The sequence below is a fragment of the Chionomys nivalis genome, chromosome 12 (genome assembly GCF_950005125.1).
Source record: "Chionomys nivalis chromosome 12, mChiNiv1.1, whole genome shotgun sequence".
Classification (NCBI taxonomy): domain Eukaryota; kingdom Metazoa; phylum Chordata; class Mammalia; order Rodentia; family Cricetidae; genus Chionomys; species Chionomys nivalis.
In genome coordinates this window covers 71815252-71835511 of record NC_080097.1, presented here as the reverse complement: position 1 = coordinate 71835511, position 20260 = coordinate 71815252, and the positions used below count along the sequence as shown (strand labels likewise).

Genomic DNA, 20260 nt, shown 5'->3' with positions numbered 1-20260 from the left:
AACAAATAAATAAATAAACAAAACTGTACTTTGGTATTGAAGTTTTAACACTAACTTAATTCTCTAATACTAAGCAACCCTAAAATTATTACAAGATCACATCATCACAACGATATTCAAAGTTCACCCACTTAAAAAATTGGAGGAGTACCAGGTTCCTCTTATCTAAATAAAGGCTTAAAACAAGCAATAAAGCAGGAAGCTAATCAGAAATACATGAAAGAAAAAAACCCTATCAAATTATCATTTATTTTTAAGGAAATATGCACATTCCTGAGTCCAATACGCTTTTAAATTTCTAAATGTTTTAAGTGACCTTTTTAATGGATATTTGATAGTAATCTTAAAAAAAAAAAGAAGACCCTAGTTCTTCCCCCCGACCCCCTTATTTATTTACTTCTAACTTCAAGACAGAAGTCTAAGTCTATCTTTTTTTCTCTTTCTGATTTTTCAAGACAGGGTTTCTCTGTAGCTTTGGAGTCTGTCCTGGAACTGCTCTTGTAGACCAGGCTGGCCTTGAAGTCAGAGATCCACCTGCCTCTGCCTCCCAAGTGCTGGGAATAAAGGCAAAGGGTGTCCTGGCTGAGAGCTACTACTAAGGAGTCCTATGGTGTCTTTCTGCCTGGGTCAAAATGTGGGAAAATATGCACATGCAGTCTGGAGAGATGGCTCAGCCACTATAGAAGGCTAGGCTCACAACCAAAAATATAAAATATGCACATGCATGGGGGTAGGGAGGATTATTAAACCTTAATTTTTAGTTAACAACCAAACATCAGAAAACTCCTGGGGCTAAGGATATGGCTCAGCAACTCAGAGAACTTCTTGCTCTTCCAAAGCACTTGGAGTCTGAGTCTTAGCATACACATCCGGTGGCTCACAACTATCTGAAATTGCTCCAGGCCTTTCCAAGTCTCTGGTCTTCACAGGCACTGACACTCACCAACTCCCAGAGAGACACAAGTAAATCTAAAAATAGAAAATTCCTATACATTTAGCACCCAGTGAATCTTAACTGATAAGTCAACTGTTTAGCAACGTGGTTTAATAAAAATTTTAATTTGAACTCTTAAATCAACACGTATTTTCTATACTTCATCTTAGGTTTTTGACTGCCTCATTCTTGAAGTTAGGCGGCTGTATTCTATGTTGTTTCTTCTTTGTCTACATGTCTCTACTTTTTACTTTTTTTAAAGATAGGGTCTCAAATATGCAGCCCTGGAAGTTGCTATGTAGACCAGACTGGCCTCAAACACAGAGAGATCCGCCTACCCCTGCCTTCTAAGGGCTAAGATTAAGCACATGTGCTGTCATGCCCAGGCAGTTTTAAAATTGCAATCAGTTCTCTGTATTAGTGGGTTCTTTATCTGTTGACTAAGCCAACCTCTGATCAACAATTATTTAGAAAAAAAATTCCTTCACAATCAACACATAGACTTATCTGTTCCCTTTCAAGTATTTCCTAAACAATACAATAACTTCAGTTATTTTCACAGCATTTACGCCATAGTAGGTATTAAAGATAGTCTATGAGAGAATATACACAAGTTATAAGTAAATACTATATATTTTTATGAGACTTATGCAATATATACATTTGTGTATGTACAAGGGGTCCCTCTAACATCATGGAATAAAATTCCTATTTTCAGAACTTATTTGAAGACTTAATATGGTTGCAGATATTAATTAAACAAGCTCAACATATTGCAATTTATAATTGGTCTTAATATCAGAAACCTGGAGTCAGATATTAGGGGCTGAAGGCTGAAAGATCAGAAAAGCAGAGCCATCAAGCCATTAGTTCCTACCTCTACAAAATCATCCTGCCTCTTCAAGTCCTTAGACTGAATGCCTTGCACTTGTCTTCTCTTCTTATATTCCTCTCTTCGCTCAGCTATATCCCTTTCCTGTCTCCACCTCCCTAGTGGATTAAAGGTGTGGGTGACTCCCAAATACTGGGATTAAAGGTGTGAGCCCCCACCTCCTGGCTCTTTCACTTTGAGACTGGATCAATGTAATATAGCCCAGGGTTGCCTTTAACTCACAGAGAACCATCTGCCTCCCGAATTCTGAGATTAAAGATGTGTGGCCTGGCCTCTATGGCTAACTAGTGGCTCACTCCACACTCTTGATTCTCAGGCAAGCTTTATTTGTTAAAGCACAAACAAAATATCACCACATGCAAGTTTAAAGTATGAAAAAAAGTCAACACTGCTCTATATCATCTAGTGGGGGATAGGTTATTATTGCTTTATTAGCAAGAAAAAGGATAAATACTGTAGGTTAAGAATTTCAATTCAGGTATGGAGAAGTGGCTCAATGGCTAAATGCACTTGTTCTTCCAAAGGACCCGAATTCAATTCCCAGCATGCATACCAAGCAACTCATAGGCATCTCTAACTCCAGCTTCAGAGAGATATGATGCTTCTGGCCTCCAGGAGTACTCCACATATATACACATACATACCCAAAGACATACACAAAATTTAAAGTAGTAAAAATAATTTTTTAAATATTTATTTATTTATTTATTTATTTATTTATTTATTTATTTATTATATATACAATATTCTGTCTGTGTGTACACCTGCAGGCCAGAAGAGGGCACCAGATCTCATTACAGATGGTTGTGAGCCACCATGTGGTTGCTGGGAATTGAACTCAGGACCTTTGGAAGAGCAGACAATGCTCTTAACCTCTGAGCCATCTCTCCAGCCCACCAGTAAAAATAAATTTTAAGAAATAGTAATCTGAGTTCATTAACTATGTTTTGAAATGGTCTATAATGGTGACAAGATAAATATATGTTTTTCAGGATGCCTTAAAATTGAGACATAGAAGTCTGCAAAGGAGGCCTGGAGAAATGGCTCACAGATTTAGAGCACTGGTTGTTCTTGCAGAGGACCAGAGTTAGATTCCAAGCACCCACATAGCAACTCATAACCATCTGTAACTCAGGTTCCACGGGATCTTCTGACGTCCAGGCATACATGTGGTACATACATACGTGCATGCAGAAAAAACACTCAAACACATAAAATAAAAATAAATCTTTTGATAAAAATCTGTCATGAAACAATACCGCCACCTCTCTTGGTCTTTGTTAAATACATATAGCTTTATAAATACATAAAGTTATCACACCACTTTTAAGACATTCAAAAATATATGAAGAAAAATCCTAACTATTCTTAGGTACATCCATAAAATGTTAACAGGAAATAAAACTTGAAAATACTTAACAATTTTTCTCAAAAATGTACACGGAATCTGTTCTTAGGTGTTATACTGTAAAGTCTTCATATCTCTTACTACCTATGTCATCCCAAAAGAACCACTGAAAATATTTTCCCTGAAAGTACTCACATTCCTGCTTAAAGGTAAAATATTCAGTAAGGTGTCTGCATTCATGGTTGCCTCTCAGAAGGAATAATGTGCTTGGGTATAGAATCTTCAAGACCCATAAATATAAGACACACTGCAAAAGAAAATGTTTTCAGTGAATTTTTCTTAAATTTTATTTAACTATGTTGATCTTTGCTTCTTTTAACTATATTAACCTTATAAATTCTGTTACTCTTTATTATTGCCATTTAATCCATAATAATAATAACAAGCTTTATGAAATCAGACTTTGTATTACTGCTTCTGACTCTCCTAGAAAAGTATCTAGCAAATAGAAGACCAAAGAATACTTGTTGAATTAATAAATCAATCTACTTAAGATTTATAGATTATTTAATGTAACTTAGCAAAATGGCTTCCTCCTTAATAATTAAAAAAAAACAAAACACTAAAGCTAACAGAAGAGTATTTACCAATGTGCTGAGCACTGGAGTGCTTGACAATTCTTCTCAAACAAAAATTGTTTCTTTTATTTCTCAAACAATAAGATATATGATCTCCACTTTATCTTAGCCAAAAGGCCAAAAAGCAATTATCATATTACCTCTATTTTATATATAAGGAAACTAAATCAGTAAGCTAAGTAACTTGTCCAAAAATCACACAGCTCTGAAGAAATACAGGTTTTGATCCTTTCATCTTAAGCATTATGCCACACTGCCTAACAAAGGGGCCAAGTTCTATATTTGCTTTGTTGTTTGCAAACACTTCCTTACATAAAGCAGGTGTTTATTAGCTAGCTAATCCAGTGGTTCTCAACCTGTGGGTCTTGACCCCTTTGGAGTCGACCGGCCCTTTCACAGGAGCAGCCTAACACCATCATAAAACACAGATATTTACATTACAATTCATAACAGTAGCAAATTAGTTATGAAATAGCAACAAAAATAATTTTATGGCTGGGCGTCATCACAACATGAGGAACTGTATTAAAGGGTGTCAGCATTAGGAAATCTGAGAACCACTGATTTAATTTAATTCAAAGAAAATGCAATTTTTATAACAAAAACATTGAAACAAACAGCATTTTGAATACACACATTTCTCTAGATTTAACATAAAAAACTAACATTTTATGTATTGTTTTAAGAAGAAAGGGCCATTTCAAGTAAAAACAAATATGGCTTATAGAATCATACAAAAAGAAAAGTTAGAGCTGGGCGGTGGTGGCACACACCTTTAATCCCAACACTCGGGAGGCAGAGGCAGGAGGATCTCTGTGAGTTCGAGGCCAGCCTGGTCTACAAGAGCTAGTTTCAGCACAGGCTCCAAAGCTACAGAGAAACCCTGTCTCGAAAAAACAAATAAAAGAAAAGAAAAAGAAAAGTCAGAACTGAGTGTGGTGGCTCACACCTTTAATCCCAGCACTAGCGAGACAGATGCTGGAGGATCTATCCAGACAGAGTGAGTTTCGGGACAGCCAAAGCTGTTACACAGAGGAACCCTTGGGGGTGGGGGGGAGGATGAAAATGGGGAAAAATAAAAGAAAAAAATTATTTTAACCAAGTACACTGAAGTGCATAACTGTTTAGACCTTCATTTTCTTGGGGGAAAGGAAAGGTAAAACCAAAGAAACATCCACTAAAACTAACTGTTCTTGGTTTTGATTATTTTTCTTTTCTGTAACAGTATTATTAACTAACTAAACTAGTTAGTCTTAAATGAGTACATATACACCAACATGCTCAGTAACAACTAAGTTTTACTTCACTGATTTTATCAATTATACTAAGTTCTTTGTTAGGCAAGACCATTTTCGAATTTTTCTTAAAGCCTCGAGGTAATTCAGCAAAGATTAAAGAGTCTGACAATGAAAATATGAATGGGAAGAAAATCCTAGGATAATAAAATTCCTAAGGAAAGGAATGAACACAGTCATAAAGTCCTAGTATATTGTATTGAGAAATACAATATACTAAAAACACCTTAAAAGTGGATATACACAACACTAAGTAGAATGGAAATTTGCCAGGTAAGAAGGCCTCAGTAGGGCTGGAGAGATGGCTCAGAGGTTAAGAGCAGTGGCTGCTCTTCCAGAGGTCCTAAGTTCAAGTCCCAGCAACCACATGGTGGCTCAAAACTATCTAATAAGATCTGGTGCCCTCTTCTGGCCCACAGGCAAATATGCAGGCAGAACACTGTAGGCATAATATATAAATCCTTAAAAAAAAAAAAAAAAGGCCTCAGTACCTATTAAGACACAATCTTACTGCTTGATTGAGCCACTTACTAACTATATAATTTTGGTCAAGTTAATTTAACTTCAAACCTTAGGTTCCTCATCTAATGAATGGATAAATAACAGTACTTACCTCATAACAATATTCTGAGGACTAAATTAAACCTGGTTGGAATATATTAAACGTGCAATATAAATTATATACTGACAGAGCTTCCACTAAGCAAGTCGCAAGTCTACCTACAAATCTGCCCTATAGAAATAATAGGGTAAATACAAAGAAATATAGGATTACAATGTCCCAATAAGACATCACTTGTAATGAAAAGACTAATTTCATAAAAGAAAATGGTAATTTTAAGTGTCTAACAAGAAGCTAAAGTTTGTTTATTCAATGGAAAATGATTCTGTAGGTTTGTATTTACCAATATGTAAAATGTCACAGTGTACAGATTATGTAAAGACAAGATAGAAAAAAAATATTTTAATATGGTTCCATATTCATTTATATAAAGCGATATATATGTTAGAAACTACATCTGTATTTTCCATACTTTATACATTCAAAATGAAAAGGAGCAAAAAGAATCACGGAATTAAATGACAAACAATAGGTTATTTTAATGCCTCTTAAAAGTTGAAAAAAATTGTTTTGGATATTCTTGAGTCTTAATAGCATCATGATAAAATAGATCTACAGAGCAATAAAAGCATTATATAATGAATGCTTCACTTTAAGAATTTCATGGTTTAATGCCCTTAGTGGCAAGAGAGGTAAAGAAATGACTATCATTAGCTCATAAGCCATGAGGTAACAAGACAATAAAGACTTCGGTCTGCTTATCATTTCCACTGGGGGGGGGGGGAGTAATTATAAGAAACAATACAAAGAAAACTAACTGAATGGTCTGAAAACGAATAATAGCTTTTCCTACAAATTTCAGAATATACAGAGGTATTAAAAAGAACCCAATACAAGTATTTTTAGGAACTTATTGTACTAGGAATTAACAGAAAATCTATATTAACAATAGCAAATCAAATGATAGTATATAATTATTACCTCTATACTAAAATAACCTCTGTCCACATAATCACCAAGAAAAAGGTATCGTGTATTAGCAGGTGATCCTCCTACTTCAAAAAGTTTCATCAGATCAAAAAATTGGCCATGGATGTCACCACACACTGAAACAAGAAGATTATTAGATATGAAAAAAAGCCTCTGAATTAACAAATATTACTTAAACTCTAACTGCTGTAACATGAGATATTATAATTGCTATCAAGAAATAATCTGAAGAGTGGCCCAAGAAAGAGTCATCATAGAGATGATATTTAACCAAGTGCTCATGTGCTCAAGATCTAAAACAAGATGTAACAAAAGTAACAAGATATGTCAGTAATGAATTTTTCATGTAAATTTATAAGGCTCCTTTTTTAGAAGCTAAGTAAGCACTTCACAGGATGACAAGATTATATTGCTAGTAATAAAACTCCCATTTCAACTTAGTACTTTTCGATGACCTTAAAATGATCACATAAAGATTCTGATTAATATCAAGGTATTTGCCACTAGTAATTAAGAGCAAAGTAAATATTGAATCAAACTGAAGTATGGCCAATACAACTGATGAAACCTTCATAAAAGCATATTAGACTAGCCTCATGTAAGCTTATTAAAAACAAACATTTAAAATATAGACCCATAAAATCAAGACAATGCCCATTTAATATCAATCAGTATATAATGTGATTGAAAAGGAAATAGCTTTATCTCCAATCAACTAAATACTGGTTTAATAACATCCAAAACACAAGTAAGTTTACCTGTAATCGGAGCTTCTACTTCTATCATGGTTTTCTCCCGCCGCAGTATGGCAGCACCCTCATTGATAATTCTAAGTGCAATTTCTTCATCTACCCGACCTTCTTTAACCAGGTGGTTCTTCAGAACATCAACCCTGGGAATCCCATCCATATCAAATACTTCTTCAGATGTCAACCGATGAGTTGGGGGAAAAGGGACAGCTGCGTATTTTTAAATGAACACAAAATAAGTAACAATATATTAACACAGAAAACTAATTGGATTTAGATAAATAAAACTGAAAATAAATTTCATAAATATTCAAAGAGGTTTTCTTCATTTAATAGATGTTAATTTAAACAAAATTTTTCTTAAAGAATGATCAAATAACACTATTCTGTGTGGTTTTGAGATGAAACCCAGGTTCTACACACACACACATACATACACACACAAACACGCCAAAAACGCACACCCTTTTTTTTTTTTTTAAAGGGTCTCACTATATAGTCCTGGCTCTCCTGGAATTTACTATGTAGACCAGGCTGGTCATGAACTCAGAGAGATCCACCTGCCTCTACCTCCTGAGTGCTGGAATTATAGGTGTTCCTCCAAACCCAGCTTTTATAGTTCCTTAGGTCTATAAAATCTGAGGTCAGCCTCGGCTACTGAGAACTTGTCTCAAAATTAAATAAGTAAACAGACAAACAAGTATAAATGAAGGAAGCTACCTAGCTAAATTCTGTAAGACCTGGGCTCATGATAGAGTGCTTGTCTCACAAGTAAGGCTTTAGATTCAACCCCTAGTGGTGGTGGTGGTGGTGGTGGGTAATAATAAACTATATGTAAGAACATGTTCTTTGTTAAAAATAGTAAGAGAACTGATTTGAAAAAAATTCAAGATAACTAAAGATTTTCTTTACAATACATTCAGTCAGAACTCATATTATAAAATATAATTACTACATAAACCTGAATATAAATAAAGTGCAAACATAAGACAATCTTGCATGCCATTTTAAAAACAAATATTATAGTGTGTATGTGTCTACATCTGCAGTTTTCAACCTGAGAGTCGAGACTTTGGGGTCAAACGACTCTTTCACTGGGGTCACCTACAACCATTGGGAAAACAAATTTTTTTCATTATGATTCATAAAAGTAGCAAACTTACAGTAATGAAGTAGCAAGAAAAGTAATTTTATGGTTGGGGTCACCACAACATGAGGAACTGTGTTAAAGGGTCACAGCATTAGGAAGGTTGAGAACCACTGGTCTTCTGCATGATATATTGAGTGAATATGCCACAAAATGTGTGGAGGTGGGGCTGGAGAGATGGCTCAGTGGTTAAGAGCATTGCCTGCTCTTCCAAAGATCCTGAGTTCAATTCCCGGCAACCACATGGTGGCTCACAACCATCTGTAATGAAGTCTAGTGCCCTCTTCTGGCCTGCAGACATACACACAGACAGAATATTGTATACATAATAAATAAATATTTTTTTAAAAAATGTGTGGAGGTTGGAAGACAAATTTAATTTGTAGGTTGGTTTTTCACTGCCATCTATACATGAGTTCCAGAATCAAACTCAGGCTGCCAGGGTGGGGCAGTAAGTGTCTTTACCTTTACCTTTGCAAGTTCATCTTGCATGTTCTTAATACAAACATAAAAACAATGTTTTCTAAACAACTTTAATATGATCTTTTAGGGATGTAGATAAAACTAAAGCCAAATGTTCATCTATATAATTTAACTTACTTTACTGCCCACTGGGTTCTGGGGAAGGAATTCAGGTCCTCAAGCATTCTACTAATTGTTGTGGGAGGTCCTTCCGCTCCTCCAGCCAATAGCCGCTGAGATACCAGCCCATTGGGGCGTGGTCTCTTTCCCTTTAAAAAAGCGGCTACTTCCCTCCTTGCTCTCTTTACTTCCTGCTCCAGTTCCGGCGACTAGACTTCTTCCTAATTGCGCAGAGGGCTGTTGTTATCTGGGACGGTGCAGGAAGTGAAGAGAGCGAGGAGGGAAGTAGCCGCTTTTTTAAAGGGAAAGAGACCACGCCCCAATGGGCTGGTATCTCAGCGGAGCGGAAGGACCTCCAGCAACAACTAATTGAGCCACTTGCAAAAAATCCAAGCATTAATATTCCATTTCAGGTTGAGTTCACTATATACAACTGAAATTATTTTGTGTTTGAGTATTCTATCTGCATATATGTATGTATATGTACCATATGCATGTCTGGTGTTCTAAGAAGTCAGAAGAGGGGCATCTGATCCTGGAACTGGAGTCATGAATGGCTGTGAACCACCATGTGAGTGCTGGAACTAAACACAGGTCCTCTGTAAGAGCAGCAAGTGCTCTTAACCACTCTACTGATTTCTATCCATCTCTAAAATTCAAATTACTTTATAATATAGAGGTCCTTCATGACGAAATACCTACCTATATTTTACCCTCATCTTTTACCACTACCTTATATTCTGAAATATTGTTTCAGACATTAACTTCCTTTTATTTCTTAAATTACATCAATTTAAAACTATTTTAGTCAGGCATGGTAGTGTGGAGAACAGTGCTCAGGAGACAGGGGCAGGTATGTCTCTGAGTTTGAGCAGCAAGGTACAAGCCAGCCAAGCTACACAGTGACAATCTGTTCCAATAGACAGACAGACCAACGACTGATTTACTTTGCATGTCGTTTGGGGTATATAATCTCACCTTATGTTGGAGGAATTGAGACAAAGCCTCACACTAGCTTAGACTCATCTGGAATTCACTATGCCCATGCTGATCTTAACTTCCACAATCTTCCACCTTAGCTTCTCACACCCAGGTACAATATGATGTTTTATGCAGGAACCACCTCGTTCTGTTATTCCTTGTCTTTAAATCTCATTTAGTGTTTCATTCTTGGAAACTTTTATGATACTCCCAGCCTACATTAACAGTACCTTTTATTTTGGGGGTCAGATAACACAGGACATGGCAAATACTTTTTTTTTTTTTTTTTTTTTTTTTTTTTGGTTTTTCGAGACAGGGTTTCTCTGTGGTTTTGGAGCCTGTCCTGGAACTAGCTCTTGTAGACCAGGCTGGTCTCGAACTCACAGAGATCCGCCTGCCTCTGCCTCCCAAGTGACAAATACTTTTATTACAACTTGCATCATTAAATGCCCATCTTGTAAGTAATGGGGCTATGTCATTTATCTCTATATATCGAATGATCCACAATATACACAGCTTATTCAACTATGAGTATGTGGTAGTTTCTAAAATACTCATGTATCTTAAGACCAACTTATGTAGCAGTGCCAATTTATCATTTAGTCTATAAATGTTTTCCAATACACAGTCTCACATGATTTCCAGAGACATCTTGTGTGATCAGATAGAATTCATTTTCACTTCATCAATGGACTCAGAGATGTTAAGTAGCTTCTCAAGGTGCAGAGACATAGCTCAAACTAGGTCAAAATGATGCTGCAGGATCATGTTTTTATATCAACATAATGCCAAAATCATTTGACCTAAGGGATCATCAAAAGGCTCCTCAGGCAGGAACACTGGTGCCTAACTGTTACACTAGCACTTAGGAGGTGAAGGCAGGACGAATAAGAATTGAAGGCCAGCCTGAGCTCTGAGAGATTCCATCACAAAAACCAAACCAGACCAAGGCTCTTCATCAGTCTGATGTAGAACTATGGAGTAGTCACATGACCTAAGGAAAGATTCATTCATACAATAGCATTATTTTCAAATTTGCAAAGCATCCCTGGGATGAGTTAATTGTGGTTGTTATTTAAGTACCCCTTCATCAAATTTTGTTTCCTTTGTTATTTTTGTCATGGTATCACTACTGTCCATCACTTAGATTTAAATTTTTGTGGAGATTTCCCCCTTTAGGAATTTTAGACTTTTTAAAAGATTCATTATTTTGGTATATTTTAATTATTTTAGATTTATGAGTGCTTATCTGCATGTATGTACGTGTGCATGCCTGGTACCCATGAAGATCAGAAAAGAATGTTATATTCCCTGGAACTTGAATCTTGGATGGATGTTAACCACTAGGTGGGTGCTAGGAACTAAACCAGTCTTCTGCAAAAGCAGGAAGTAACAAGTGTTCTTAACCACCGAACCATCTCTCTAGTCATATTTTTATTTTATAAGTGTGGACCTGAGTCCACATGCGTGTGGATATCCATGGAGGCCAGAAAAGGGCATCAGAACCACCAGAACTGGGTGACAGGTGGTGGTTAAGCCACTGGATGTGGGTACAGAGAATTGAACTCAGGATCTTTGCAGGACAAAGGCTTTTAATCATCGAGCCACTGTTCCAACATGACTCCAAGTCTTTATGATTATTCAAATCTTTCAATTTTCTTACATCTTCATTTCTGAATTTCCTGAAATGTGCCAATACACGCTCAATTTCTTATCTAAGTTCTACTTGAAAACTTCAATTCTACTATTCATTCTCAATAGAACAAAGCACAGCCAAATTACCTAGGTCAAAATTTTATGTAGTTTTATTTTTTAGTTTTCTTTGAGACAGTTTTTCCAATTTAGTTCAGGTTGAGGCAGAATTTAAGAGCCCTCCTGTCTCTGCCTCCCAAATGCTGGGATTAAAGGCATATACCATATATTTGGAAGGTCTCTCTACCACCATGAATTCTATACTCAAACCTGGGTCATCAGGCTTACACCGAAATGCTTTACTTCCTGAATCATTTCACCACCCCCCACCTTATATTCTGAATCATGGTCTCTCACTAAATCTGGAGTCTACTGATGCTGCTAGACTAACTAACCAATGGTCTCTGCCTCCCCATGAGGCCCTGGCTTTAAGGTAGGTACTGAGGATCTGAACACAAGTCCTCATGATTGTACCACAGGCACTTTACTGAGTAACCTGAATCAGGGTCTTTCTCAATGTGACCATTGACAGTCTTTAACAAATAACTGCAGTCTGTACTTTCAACTGTAACTGTTCAATCCATAAAGCAAATGCAGTCTTTTTGTTGTTGTTGTTTTGTTTTTTTTTTCAAGACAGGGTTTCTCAGTAGCAAAATTTAGTCTTATTATCCCTTAGTGTTGTTTATCTGTTTCATTCCCATTCTCCATCATTTATCCAATATCTATCTACCTCCTACTACTATTAAGCATAATCAGACCTGGTTTTTTTCTTCCCTTTAATTGATGCTTTGGTCATCCATTTCTTGTACTACTCTACTAACATAACTAAAACTAATTAAAGCTTCTGCCACCTTTAATAATTTGCTCCACACAATCTCATCAGTTAGCTTTCAAAACAATAATATTACTATTCTACTTTAAAATCTTCAAAAAACAGTAACAATGATGACTACCATTGATTCAGTACTGGCCACATGTCAAGCCAGGTACTATGGGACATACTATACACATACTATCTTCATTAATATGCCAGAAACTCTGTAATAAGACCATATTAACTCTAGTTCTGATGAGAAAACTTAGACCTTGAATGTTAAGAACGTGACTACATGAGGTTATTCAGTGGTAGAGGTAGTTTTCAACACCAGGAAGTCTAATTCTAACTATAGCCTGCATCCTTAATCATCCAGAGGTTTGCCTCCTGTTACAATCTTAAATTTCATTTCAGCTTTTCAACTTGAAACACAAAGGTCCCAGCATTTGAGAGGCAAAGGCAGGTGGATCTCTGTGAGTTCAAGGCCAGCCTGGTCTACAAGAGCTAGTTCCAGGATAGGCTCCAAAGTTACAGAGAAACCTATCTCGAAAAACAAAAAAACAAAACAAAACAAAAAAAAACAAAAAAACCCCCACGAAGGTTCTTTTCCAATTTTATCTGCCATTCCTTGCTAAACACCTTACATATTACTACCATGCTTTAAAAAAAAAAAATCTCTATACTTCTCTGTTTTCTCTATTCCATTCCTACTCACCTTTCAAGGAGTACCTCTAAACATTACACTTAGTGATGCTTTTCCTTTAACTTTAGATTATTGTTAGATCCCTTTGTTTCTAACAGCACTTTGTTTCTAACTTGCAGTATTTATTTAAACTGTCACCCCCACTATACTAGCCACACTAAGATTGTATCTTAGTATCTTTTATTTTAAAATAGGGTCTCATATATCACAGACTGGCCTCAAATTCCCTACGTAGCCAAAGATGTACTTGAACTTCTGATACTCCCGACTCAACTTCCCAAATACTAAGATTACAGGGATGTGTCACTACTGGAGATGAAACTTGAGGCTTCCTGCATGCTAAGCAGGCATACTACCAACTGAATTATATCCTTCAAAAAAAAAAAAAAAATTCCTAGTAAAATGCCTGGTACAGAGCATGTATACAACAAACGTTGCACAAATAAACAACCCTATCTTATTTCAATCCTACCCATCCCTCAAGACTTCGTTTCTCTTATTAATATATATCTATCTCCCATAAGAAGAGTGTAGTAGCACACATTAACTCCAGCACAGGGGACATAGATGCAGGCAGATGATCTGGGTTCAAGGCCAATCTGGTCCTTGAGGGGCTACATAGGGAGACTCTATCTTTAAAAAAAAAAAAAAAAAAAAAAAAAAAAGAGCACTGCCAGTAGACATTACTACCTAATTTGAACTGAGACAATTTGCTAGTTCTGCAATAAATATTAACCATATCCATACTCATAGAAATTTATTAACTTTTTGTGAGTACTGATATTCCCAAAGATCAAGATATTACCTCTTTTTATTCTTTTAATTTTATTGATTTATTATATACACAGTGTTCCACCTGTGTGTATGTCTGCATGTCAGAAGAGGGCACCATTATGGATGATTGTGAGCCACCATGTGGTTGCTGGGAATTGAACTCAGGACCTCAACAGCCAGTGCTCTTAAGCTCTGAGCCATCCCTCCAGCTCCAAGACTTTATCCTTTACAATGCCACTCTCCTTTTATAGGTTAAGAAGCATAAACAATTACTACTTCATAACTTTGTTTTTCAAGACAGGGTTTCTCTATGTAGCCCTGGTTGTCCTGGAACTGGCTCTGTAGACCAGGCTGGCCTTGAACTCAGAGACTCACCTGCCTTTGCCTTCTAAATACTAGGATAAAAAGCATGCACCAACAACATCCAGCTTATAACTCTGATGTCCTAAAATAAATTTTATGTATAATCAATCAAATAATTAGCTCAATTATCTCACCTCTGAATATAAATTAACATTTTTATGATGAAGTCATATGACTGACACTAAAACACATTTAATACATCAAGGTTCTTTTCACCAAACTTTCCCTTATAATCCTTGTTTATTCATTCAATAGCTCTGGCTTTCAGTTCTCTACTGAGCAGCTGAATTTCCTTCTTGGCATTTTTCTTATAAGATAACTTACTACCACAGTCCTTTCTCTTCTCTTTTAAACACACACATAAGTTAATGGTCTCTGTTCCTTTGCTTTTTCTAGGACACATAGTACTAAAAAATTATCTTAGTATGGGTTAAAATTTTAATGGGTAAAAAGAAGAAAAATCATTTTAAGGAGTTATCTTTATGCAAGATATTTTGTAAACAAAACTAACATTCAAACTGCTTTTAAAATATTAAACCTATGAGCAACAATGAAATCATTATGTGATTCTCAAGATATAAATGAATCATTTGCAAATCTCTGGCAACAACTGAACAACTCTAATAAAACTAAGGTACTGGAAATAGTCTGGCAAATGATCTCAGACTTATAAGCAGAGGAACCTAAATGAATAAAGCTGCCCATTAAAAAAGAAATACATTTAAAACAAAATACACTTTAGCATTTTCACTCAATATGAGAATGTGATAATTTATGACTAATGAAACTAGAAAACTGGAGGGAAATGTTGAATATAAAAAATCAATTGTTGTCAGGAATGGGTAGTACACGCGTGCACACCCATCACTTCACAAAAGCAGGCAGATAAGTTCAAGGCCACTCTCAGCTAAATAATCAACTTTGAGGTCAACCTCTGGACTACATATGACTCTTGTCTCAAAAAAAAGAAAAAAAAATCAGGGGGGAGCCGGGCAGTTGTGGCGCACGCCTTTAATCCCAGCACTTGGGAGGCAGAGGCAGGCGGATCTCTGTGAGTTCGAGACCAGCCTGGTCTACAAGAGTTAGTTCCAGGACAGGCTCCAAAACCACAGAGAAACCCTGTCTCGAAAAACAAAACAAAAAACAAACAAACAAACAAAAAAAAAAATCAGGGGGCTGGCGAGATGGCTCAGCGGTTAAGAGCATTGCCTGCTCTTCCAAAGGTCCTGAGTTCAATTCCCAGCAACCACATGGTGGCTCACAATCATCTGTAATGAGATCTGGTGCCCTCTTCTGGCCTGCAGGTATATATGCAGACAGAATATTGTATACTTAATAAATATTTTTTTAAAAAAATCAATAGGGAGCTGTGTGAAATGCCTAAGCAGGTACAGACATTTGCCATCAAGTCAGACATAACTTGAGTTGAACTGCTAGGACCCACATGGTAGAAAAAGAGAACTGACACCTACATGAGTGCCATATTGACCTCAAACTTAGAAAGTACAGTCATTTTTTCTTTAAAAACCAAAATGAGCCAGACAGTGGTGGCGCACACCTTTACTCACAGCAGAGGCAGGCAGATCTCTGTGAGTTCAGGGCCAGCCTGGTCTACAAACAAGTTGCAGAACAGCTAGAGTTCTTACACAAAGTAATCTTATCTCAAAAAATAATAATAAAATAAAAAATAAAAAAAAACTAAAAGGAAAAACTTTTACATTGTGGGTGCTAAAATGTATATAAATCTAAACACTACTCTCTATGGGATAAAGGTGAATTTTATGTTATGATAACAGAACTGATCAAGTCAGTGACATTTTAGCTTTATGTAACAAAACATGCACAATTTAGTGAGGAAATGTAACTGGACAAAATTAGGTTAAGTAAATCTGTGAGGAGTGAAAGAAATATTCCTAAATCAGAATTTTACGTTTCAATTACACCATTTTACTGATATGGCAATAAAGTACATTTTTCCTAGTTTGTTTCCATTTTTCTCTTTTTTGTTAAGCCTGCATTCTATTAAATGTATTCCATTTATTTATTGTGCATGTATGTATGTGTATTTGTGTGGAGGTCAGAGATCAGCTTTAAGGAGAAATTGATTCTCTGCTTCTTACCCATACCTTGGTCATCAGGCTTGGCAGCAAGTACCTTTACCCATGCACCATCTCACCAACACGTTTGTTTCCATGTTCTTAACAAAAATGTATACAAAAAAAAAAAAAAAAAAAGCAACAGAAGCTTCAGGAACACATTGTGATTTATTTAATATTTTACTTTGAGAATTTCTGAAACACAGTCTCGCTATCTGCCCCAGGCAGATCTTGAATGAATGATCCTCCTTTCTCAGCCTCCCAAGTGCTGGGATTATGAACATAGATGCCATTGTGATTAACCACATCAGGTTAAGGGTTTTAAATGATTCATTTTTATTTTTAGTTATGTGTAAGCATGTGTATGTACGGGTGTATAAGCAAATGAATGCCGCTTCCCACAGGGCAGAAGAGTGCATCACATCTTTTGAAACTGGAGTTAGAAAGCTTTGGGCTATTTGACACAGATGCTGAGAACAGAACTCTGGTTCTCTGAAAGAGCAGTACATGGGTTAACTACCAACCTCTCTATTAAATTTTTAAATGAAGAGAGTTTGGTTTGAGTCAGTAGCTGGACTACTAGGCTCAGAAACTGAGTATAACTAACCAGGAAATCATGACCAGTGACAAAGAATTGCTAACAACTTTAGTAACATGTTCATCACATTTATAAATGAATCACTTATAGTATTAAAAATCTCCCAAACTAGCCGGGCGATGGTGGCGCACGCCTTTAATCCCAGCACTCGGGAGGCAGAGGCAGGCGGATCTCTGTGAGTTCGAGACCAGCCTAGTCTACAGAGCTAGTTCCAGGACAGGCTCCAAAGCCACAGAGAAACCCTGTCTCGAAAAACAAAAAACAAAACAAAACAAAAATCTCCCAAACTTATAAGTGCATTTCCTAAATGTGACAGTAAACAAAACATTCTATATTCTCCTAAAAACCTACTTACCTGGGACTTAAGATGGCTCAGCAGTTAAGAGCATTCACTGCTTGCTCTTTCAAAGGATCTGAATTGGATTTCCAACACCCATAAGGCTGCTAAGAGCCTTCTGTAACTACAGCTCTACAAAATCTGACACCCTCTTCTGGCCCTCTGGGGCATCACACACATGGGTGCAAGTATGTAACAGACAGGCAAAATATCCATGCTCATAAAACAAGATTAAAAAAAAACCTACATGTCCATAAAATAGAGGTCTTTAGAGTAGAAGCAGTGACTCTAAAATTTAAAGACAAGGAAAAGTTCCAGAGAGTAAGATTTAAACTCAATATTAATGGCAATTCCCCAAACATTCTCATGAAACAGTGTATATAAAAGTTAAAACATTATCCTAAACTTAAATGAAATTTGAGCTTAATGTGTTTTATTTATTTATTTAGAGGTAGGTTTCATTATATAACTCTAGCTAGCTTGGAATTTGCTATATAGACCAGACTGGCCTCAAACTTAACACCAATCCTCCAGCTCCAGAGTGCTAGGATTAAAGATATGTGCCACTGTAGTATCAGGAATTTTAACAAATTCCACAAAAAAATGAAAGTTGTATCCATTAAGAAGATACAACTACTGCACAAGATATGGTAACCTTAAGCCTCTTAATTGAAAATTTCCAAACAAGCGCCTTTCCTACAAGAAAATGGCTTTAATTTCCAGTCAGTAAACTGTAAATGGCTGTGTCTTGGGCTCACAGCTCACCCCCGGTGCCTTATGCTTGGAATCGCCTTTTCGCCTCATTAAAGTGATACAGGAAAATACTGCCACATATTTGTCAAGGAACAGGATCCACATGAGGACAACATAAATACATGGTTTGGGAATGTGACTAGCTACTTCAGCTTTTATTCTGGTGAAAAGTATCTGAACATACAGGATATAGTTAAGAAATATAGTTAAGAAAATGAAGAGGTAGGTAGGTCATGTCCTCTAGATCAATCCCCACCCATAAAATTAAAGGATTTGATAGGATCAATGACTGATCTCTCTTCTCTTAAAGAAAAAAAAAGATTTCTCAGAAAAAGAAGTTCATAAACTATTTGGTTCATTCTAATGTCTAACCCAAGCCATATTCGCCTAGGTTCAAAAATGTGTCATTCTTTTAAGAACCGAAAGTGCAGACTGAAAACTTTAAACTTAAAAAAAAAAAAAAAAAACACAAAGGAGAAAAGGGTTTCTTGTTTTAAAATATTTTAATGGCAAACCATGGTCACAGTTCAAAACTGAGCTAACAGTCTTTAGACACTGTGCCAGTATATCTGAGAAGATAAATTTGACAATAAAAATACCTTTAAAGATAAAATAGCATAATCAAAATAACGAAATCTTTATTTTACAGTATCTGTTTACTGACTACAAAGTTCTTACTAATATCCACAGTATTATCTGTGGTTGATGTGCTCTCTCAGAGCTTGGACTCTTAGACTTCTCAACTGCCTCTCCAATTTCTCTATTGTAAATAAATCAGTTTACCTGTACACAATTATCCATTAATTCCTCCCTGGCGGAGAAAGATTTCACTTTTTCGTCTAGAGAGTTATGTCCTGTGTTTAGAGGCGACAGGTAATCCTTTCTAATCAATGCTGATGGTTATTAAACCATATACCACTTCTTACAATATGCGAAATTGGCCTTCTTTCTATTATAATATGATTTTTTCCCCTGGGTCTGCAGTTAAAAGACTGGACTCCTAGATCACGTCTGGATCCTTCACCCTGGTCCAATCCCATACGGTTTCCCCAATTTCCGCGCCGGGTGGCACCTGAAGAGCGAACGTGAACCCCCTGCGGCAGACGCTCGCTAGGCGCTGTCACGGGGAGCAGGCATGGGCCAGCACCCGGGCGAGCCCGACGGCTCATGGCGACTGCGCACGGCTAAGGGGATCGGGGCCCCTCGGTGCCCGGGCGAGCCGGAGCGCAGCTGTCGCGGAGCCGGAAGCTCACCGCGGGCCCCGCACCGGTAACGGGCGGTGCAGGAAAGAAAAGGGCTCGCAGCGGCGGGCGGCCCCGAGCCCCGCGTTAGCGACGCCCCGCGCAGAACCCCCCGGCCAGGCCTGCAGGGCGAGCGGGAGCCCGGCCCAGCGGGGACCCGCCCAGGGGCCACTCCCCAAGGGAGGCAGCCAGTCACTCGCCCGCCCCGCCGGGCCCGCTCCCGAGGGGACGGGCTCCCGCCCGCCCTCACACCGCGCCTCGCGCCAGGTCCCCAGGGCTTCGGCCACCTCTCACCTTTGACGACGCGGTCGGCCCCGAGAGGAGGCGGCGGGGGCGGGGGCGGGGGCGGCGCGGCCCGGGCCGGCTCAGGGGCGGCCATGCTGGGCCCGGGGCTCGGCTGAATGCCGGGCCGGGCGGGGTTGGGGGCGGGGGCGGCGGCTACCAGAGCCAAGCGGCGGTGCCGCGGAGGAACATGGCGGACCCTCTTTCCCTTCAGAGGGGCTAAGACCGTCATGCACCGCGCGTGCGGGGGCGGGGGCGGGACAGGCTCCAGGGACTTGAGCAAAATTACCGCGCCTACTACCGAAACGAGAGCAGGCCAAGGGATCAGATGAAAATTCCTTGCATGCAGTCTTGACAGTCAAGAGAGGGTTCAGACCAGATTTAGGGGCTGTAAGGGGCTGTGAGGAGTGCAAAGAAGAAAGGACATTTCCCTGGCCTTATTGGAGCCCAGGAGGATGAAGAGATGTAGTCAGATCTCAGAATTTCCCA

The 20260-nt window shown here is 37.9% G+C and overlaps 1 protein-coding gene across 5 annotated transcripts in view; it reads right to left on the bottom strand.

The window, feature by feature from the left end:
• Positions 1-19984, bottom strand: part of Ppp3cb (protein phosphatase 3 catalytic subunit beta) — a 45695-nt gene extending 25711 nt beyond the window's left edge. For all 5 annotated transcript variants that reach the window (XM_057785750.1, XM_057785751.1, XM_057785754.1 and 2 more), the window contains exons 1-4: positions 19784-19984; positions 7418-7618; positions 6651-6775; positions 3370-3481 (exon numbers count right to left, since the gene is read on the bottom strand). In XM_057785750.1, coding sequence (XP_057641733.1) covers positions 3370-3481; positions 6651-6775; positions 7418-7618; positions 19784-19868 — 523 coding nt within the window. In that variant the 5' untranslated portion in view covers positions 19869-19984. The remainder of the gene's footprint in view (positions 1-3369; positions 3482-6650; positions 6776-7417; positions 7619-19783) is intronic.
• Between the last annotated feature and the right edge of the window lie 276 nt (positions 19985-20260).